The 7,408-nt window shown below is 45.4% G+C and overlaps 1 protein-coding gene across 1 annotated transcript; it reads left to right on the forward strand.

Annotated features, from left to right (window-relative positions):
• Window positions 1-2,017: 2,017 nt before the first annotated feature.
• On the forward strand, window positions 2,018-3,847 carry CCRL2 (C-C motif chemokine receptor like 2; the record flags this gene model as incomplete). The annotated part of the gene is made up of 2 exons (XM_082663516.1): window positions 2,018-2,229; window positions 2,789-3,847. Exon 2 carries the CDS (start codon window positions 2,801-2,803, stop codon window positions 3,845-3,847), a length of 1,047 nt encoding a protein of 348 aa, XP_082519642.1. The 5' UTR covers window positions 2,018-2,229; window positions 2,789-2,800.
• Window positions 3,848-7,408: the final 3,561 nt, after the last annotated feature.

A 7,408-nucleotide genomic window follows, 5' to 3' on the forward strand; every position in this document is an offset into this window, starting at 1 on the left:
GCCACAGCATGTGGTGAAGTTTCACCAATGATGACCCTATTACAGTTCCAGATATTAGAATGGTAAATAAAACTTTCCTCTTGCCTCAACTTCAGACCTTTAAACCATTCCTACCTACCAATTTAGAATTTCCAAGAATCCCACAGTCTTAGAGATCTAATACACAGTACAGTGATTATAGACAACAAAACTGTATCATAAACATTAAAATTGCTAAGAGAAGAGACCTTAATTTTTCCCACCACCAGAAAAGTTGATAATTTTGTTAGCTAACACTATCATGGCAATCATATTGCAATATAAATGTATCAAATCAATACGGTACACCTTAAACTTACACAATGTTATTTGTCAATTATATCTCAATTAAAAAAAAAAAAGAATCCCATGGTCTGGGTGTGGATAAGCAGAATGCTGGGAATCAAGCCAAAATAAAATAATTCAGAAAGTGAAGGCCATACAAATATCAGGAAGTTAGGGTGATCCTGAAGTTACCAAACAGTGCCTTCCTTAGGGAACTTCAAATTTCACATGGTTCTGTGACACGGATGAGGCGCCTGCTTGCTGCCATTTTCCTCCACTTGACCGTATAATGCAGTGTGTATGTTCACAGGGTTTTTCAAGTTTCAAAGTTTGACTTGACCCTCAGTCCCCTGCCTGGGACTGACCAGTGAGTATCAGGCAATAAAGCACCACGAGCCACCATCACTTACTCCGTCAAAGTTCTGGGGGTACTGGTGTGGCTACAGATAGCCCAGCCGCAGGGGGCTGAGCCCCAGGAGGAAGGAGCAGGGCACAGTGGCCCTCACTCACTCACAGAAGCCATACTGCTGGGCGGTGGGGGAAGACCTGCTGGGAAACATTCACAGCCAGGTTCCCACCAGCACCAACCCCTCCCAACCCCTCCCAACCCCTCCATACGGAGGAACATCATGAGTTTCCCTCTGAGTTAAATTTAATGCTCGATCACATATTTGTCCAGGTCCTTTTAATGTTTATTTTTCCTTTCCCTTAATAGTTTCCTCAGTTCTATTTCTATTTTGGCAGGTCCACATTCTGCACCGACTACCACCTCAAACATATCTTTGGCATTAACAGATGTCGTTTAACCAGCGAAATGAACGCTAAGCCAACATGTAAGACTGGTCCTCAAATTAGGTCCATCACAGATACAAAGAGTTGATCCAGGAGAAGTTCATACAGATTTTCCAGTTATTTCAAGTTCTTTTTCTCAGTTCATCTTTCTTCCAAACCGCCCCCATCCCCTTCCTCCTCCCACACCCTCCTCCCACCACTCTAAATCTGGACTCTCAGCTTCCTTTCTCTCTGGCCTTAAACGTCACCCCACCCCAGCCTCAAACAGGGGTTGAACTTGTTCCCCTCACATTCTCTGCACGTGACTTGATGGAGCCTCTGCATCCTCACCATGGAATTTTCCTGTGCTGGGCCCTCCTTCTAGGAGCAGGGTCAGCTCCTAACATCTTGCCTAACTCCTTGGTTCCCTCACATCAATTTCTCCCAGGCACTGGTACTGAGGCTCTGTCTCTGCACCACCCCCTTCCCAACTGACATCACTCTGTAGCTTCCACTGTCCCCAGAGCAGACCCTACTGGGGCCCCATTCCTCAGCCAAAGCACACAGCGTCTCTCAAAAGGGACAATGAAAACCAAAGCAGTGGTTCTCACTGCAAGTTCTTGAAGCCCCATATGCTAATGCTGATGAAATGCTACATGGGAGCCTCAGGCCCCTGGGCCTGGACGCACAGTCATCGTATGTGACACTTCTCTCCTCTGCTGCAAGCCACCACCTGCTCAGTTACACGTCAGAGCACTTTGCTATCCCTCCCTCAGTATCATTGAGAAGCAGCAGTAACTTAGTTCCCTTATCTAGGGCAGCCAGCAGGATGGCCACAAGGAAATCAAAGGCGGGGTACGGGGTGGGGGTGGAAGCAGCAGGAGAAAACAACTTCCCAGTTTCTCTTTGCAGCTTAAGAAACTCTCTGGGGGTCTGGGGGAGCTTTCAAGTTGCTTTATTTTGGTTAGTCCCTGAGATGTGTGACTGGCAGAACACAGCCACCAGGGGGATAAACAGTGGTTTCTCTTGGCCCTAAGGGTCAGGGGCCAGCTGTTCTGAAGGAAGCCAGCTTTTAACTGGCCCAGACGGTTCCCACAGCAACTCGGATGGTAGGTCAGGAGGCCATACCCTCCCCGCCTAGGAACTCGGTCAGTGGTAAGTCTTCGATGTATTTAACCAGTTATGTCCATGTTGATGCTTAGGGTGGTTTCGCTTTTGCAAACATTTATTTATATCCTTCAAGAGAAGAACTCAGACCTCTCTGCCTGTCACAGGAAGCTGTTACGGGGGGTGAGCAAACTTTTTAAATGCACAGAAATTGCGACTGACACCAATTTTGTGAAGCTAAACCCCGGTACTTGGTTCTCTTTAATTGTGTTTTTTCCTACATGGCTTCAGGTAGGCAAGTCTTGTTTCTACCAAGAGAACGAAGTTATATGAAGAAGGGTAATGCTTACTTTTGTCTGCCTGTGGTAGCTCGCATACTACTAAACACCTAAGTGCTTAATGAAGGGATGAATTATAGCAGCTGCTCTCAGGATATAGGGCGTGTTAAAGAAATGTTTATTTTCAGTCTTCTGAGTTGTAGACCTGCTCTGGCTAAAATCAGACACCAGAAAAGGGCAAGTATTTATTTATCCTCTAGTCCTGTGTGCCGTTTCCTCTATGACCACACAGCTGTATGAAGGGAAAATCATCTTTCATTTCTCCACAGGGCAGCCTGAAGATGGCTAATTACACGTCAGCACCAGAGGATGATTATGATGTCCTCATAGAAGACAATCTGAGTAACAACGAAATAGAACCATGCACCCCATACGAGCCCAAGATTCTCTCAGCCCAGCTGGTGCCTTACCTCTACACCATGGTGTTCACGGCTGGCCTCCTGGACAATATCTTGGTTGTGCTTATCCTGGTAAAATACAAAGGACTCAAGCAAGTGGAAAATATCTATTTCCTCAACTTGGCAATTTCTAACTTGTGTTTCTTGCCCACCCTGCCGTTCTGGGCTTACACGGCCTCACGTGAGGGGGTTCTTGGTGACCCCCCGTGTAAAATTGTCGTGGCACTCTACTCCATAGGCCTGTACAGTGAGGCATTTTTCAATGTCCTTCTGACTGTGCAAAGGTACCAGGAGTTTTTCCGCATGAGAAGGCTTTTCTCGGCCTGCAGGATGGTGGCTGGCAACATCTTCACAAGTGCTCTGGCGTGGGTCACAGCCATTCTGGTCACTTTGCCTGAACTTGCTTTTTACAAACCTCAGATGGAAAGCCAGAAATACAAGTGCTTCTTTACCAGACCTCACTTCCTACCAGCTGATGAGACATTCTGGAAGCATTTTCTGACCTTAAAGATGAACATTTTGGGATTTCTTTTGCCACTGTTTTTTTTCGTATTTTGCTACGTGCGAATGAGGAAAACACTAAAGTGTGGGGCGAGGAACTGTGACCTTTTCAAGCTTGTTTTCACCATAATGGTTGTTTTCCTTCTGATGTGGGGACCCTACAATATTGCGCTTTTCCTGTCTGCTTTCAACGAACACTTCTCCCTGCATGGCTGTGAGAGTAGTTACAACCTGAACAGAAGTGTCCAGATCATGAAAATCATCGCCACCACCCACTGCTGCGTCAACCCTCTCCTCTACGTGTTTCTCAACAAGGCATTTAGGAAACACCTCTGCCAACTCTGCCATCTGTGCAGTGACACCGCACCTCCACCCACTGAGGAACCTGCCCAAGGAACATCAAGGGAAGAATATCACCTTTCCACTTAAATGTAAACTAGCTCCTACCAAAGGCGGGATAAATAAACAATAATTTTTCCCTCATTGCATTGTTTTGTGCAATAGTTTTTACACATTTGTACATAAAATAGGCTCCAGGAAGAAAAGGGGGAGGTGAACAAACATTCACCAAGCGCTGAATTTGTCTCAGGCGCTGTGCTAGGTTCTTGACAAACGTGAGCTCCTCCGTGCCTCACTGACTGCTCGTGGTGTAGGTGGAATTAGTCCCATTTCTCTGGGGGAGGAAACTGAGGCTCAGAAATTTGTCTGAGATCACACAGCTAGAGCGTGGCAAGGCTGGGACACAAACCCGGTGCCATTCACTCCAGAACCTACGCCTTGTCCAGCATATGCCGAACTTCTAAAATTCAGGCAAGAAGACACATAAAGCAAATCTGCACTTTTAAAACCAACCGGACCACATTCCAAATTAGAACAACCCATTCACACAAAAGTCATTTATCAGGCACAGTTTCTTTCAGGTAATTGAAAGAGATGGCTAGCTGGAGGCTCTGGGTAAAAGGAGGAAAAGGGACTTGCTCTGTGGAAAGTTCTCTGGGTTTTCTTGGCTAATCACCACACCCCCCGAAGCCCCCAGATACCCCTGAGGCCCCCAGATACCCCCAACCTCTGAGCCTCCCAAGGTTTCTAGCACTTTCTGCTATCTAACAATAGCAAACGTACGATCATGTCTAGAAATGTTTAACACAAGGCATGTTTTGTCCTTTTCAGTGTAACGTACACCTCAGGCCTCACCGCCTGTGACTACAAAACATCACAAGAAGAGTTTGCCTGGGGCGATCCAGTGCCCATTTTCTGTTACATATCCCAAGGAGAGGTGACAGATGAATACAGGATGCCTGTGGACCACAATCTCTCACCTCCATCACTGAGGCGGGAGGAGGAGGTGGCACCTGGGGGAGACCCTGTAGGGAGCACAGTCTGTACCAGTCACTGGCTCTTCCGTGTCCTCACCGGGTGCTATGGATGAGCTGTGTCCCACAAAACATTCATATGTTGAAGCCCAAGCCCCAGTGAGATGGTATTTGGAAATGGGACCTTTGGGAGGTAATTAGGTTTAGATGAGGCGGAGTCCTCAGGATGGGATTAGTGCCTTATAAGAAGAGACACCAGAGAACTTGCGTGCTCTCTGCACCATGTGAGGACACAGCAAGAAGGCAGCCATCTGCAAGCCAGGAAGAGAGCCTGCACCAGAAACCCCACCATGCCGGCACCTTGATCTTGGACTTCCCAGCCTCGAGTACTGTGAGAAATAAATTTCTGCTATTTAAGCCACCCAGTCTGTGGTATTTTGTTGTGACAGCCTTAGCTGAGTAAGACAGGGCTCACCCTGAATGACATTAAATAGCCAATAAAAACACCATGACAAGTCAAGAGCAAGACCTCAGCTGAAAGTACCCCAGCAGATATGAAAAGAGGAGAAGGAGAAGGGACAGAGATATCTTCTTCACACTCATACTCACCAGATATGAGTAGGTCTGGACTCTCCATTCACTTCTACCACATATGGGACAGAAATCTCAGGCAAAATGACATCGTTTTTGGATGTTTACAGACACAGTGATGAATTCACAGAACAAACCCTTTCAGAATTTTCAGAATGAAAACATGGAGCATATAGAGAATAAACTCTTACAGTGACTGAGAGTGAAATAGTTACTGAAAATCAAAAGTTTGTGATGGCTGATCCGGCTACAATAGCCCACACACGTAAGTAGTATATCCAGCAAGGTCTTCTTCCCCTGTCAGAAGAAGAAGACAGTCGTCCTAAAGATAAAAATGATTCATGCTTGCACTATTTACAATAAAAGCAGCCCAAGTGCCTATCAAGTGCAAGTCGGATGCATGGATACACACACACAATGGAATAATACTCAGCCATAAAGAAGAATGAAATGCTGACATGTGCAGAAACGTGGATGGACTACAGAATATTATGCTACATGAAATAAGTCAGAGAAAGACATACTGTATGGTATCACTTACATGTGGAATCTAGAAAATAACACAAATGAATGTACATGCAAAATAGAAAAAGACTCACGGATATAGAAAATAAACTTGTGTGGGTTTCCCTGGTGGCGCAGTGGTTAAAAATCCGCCTACCAATGCAGGGGACATGGGTTCATTCCCTGGTCTGGGAAGATCCCACATGCTGCAGAGCAACAAAGCCCGTGTGCTGCAACTACTGAGCCTGCGTTCTAGAGCCCACGAGCCACAACTACTGAAGTCTGCGTGCCTAGAACCCATGTTCCGCGACAAGAGAAGCCCGCGCACCGCAACGAAGAGTAGCCCCCGCTCGCCAGAACTAGAGAAAGCCCACGCACAGCAACAAAGACCCAGCGCAGCCAAAAACAGATAAAATAAATTTATAAAAAAAAATACTGAATCACTATGCTATACACTTGAAACTAATAATATGAATCAACGATACTTCAATTTAAAAAATAACACATTTTCCACTTTTCTACAAACTATTGCATTAGAAAACTAACAAACAGTAAAAAGCCAAAGAGAAGGCAGCTAGCATATTTAAGAAAATTTGACAGTGTTTCTGTTTTTGCCTGTAAATTATTTTCTAATGCAAAAAAAATTTTCCTATCAGGTCAAGATAATTCTGATTTGGGACATTTTAGACAGAGACTGAAATCTCATGAGAAATCTCTGATTCATCTCAATTTATGTGTTTGTGGGTACAAATGGAACAAATTTTAAAATGGTAAACGTGACTGATTTAGAGAATGAGAAAGCAATAAAACCTGAAATTGAAAAAAAAAATACAGGATGCCCAGTTAATTTTGAATTTCAGTTAAGCAACAAATGATCTTGTTCTTTTTGGTTTTTACAAATGTGCTGTGGCCACATCAGCCCAAGTTGTCCTCCCTCCTAAGAGCTGCTCACCATTCCCTGGTCTTAGGCTCCCACACCAAGCCTGAATTTCAACAGGACTTTATCCTTTACCAACTGCCTTCACAGACGTATTTGCACCACATAACAGTCCTTCAAAGAAAACTGACTATCATCAGCCTCATTTTACAAGTGTGGAAACTGAGGCTTAAATCTCACAGCTCTCAGGGGTCAGAATCTGGGCTTGACATTTTCTGATATCAAATCCCACACTCTTTCCTCTCCTCCACCCAGTACTTCCTGGCTTGTCTACAGCACTTGGTTTATAGAGTGAGTTCCTGTATATTACTGCTCCAGATTTTTCACAACAGTCCAAAGGACTGGGGGAAGGCACATCCAAGGATTGCTGCTCCCCTCAGCCACCCATTTACAGACCCTGTGAAAAGCGAAGTTCGCCAAAGAACCATCTCTGGCACATCTAACAGAAGAAAATCTTTGATCTAAATTTCAGACTCTGAATCCTTTGATTTTTCCCTGTGGTGTGGCCTTTAGCTATGATCGGGGCCATGAGTCACCTCCCTGGAGTCCCCTACCATGCCTGCTCTGGGAGAAGGTAGGAAAGGGTGTCTCTCTCTTCCTGTGGGACCCAACACAGGCCATCTAGCCTCCCTGTGCCTCAGACAA

Source organism: Grampus griseus, assembly GCF_964374135.1.
Source record: "Grampus griseus genome assembly, chromosome: 10".
Classification (NCBI taxonomy): Eukaryota; Metazoa; Chordata; class Mammalia; order Artiodactyla; family Delphinidae; genus Grampus; species Grampus griseus.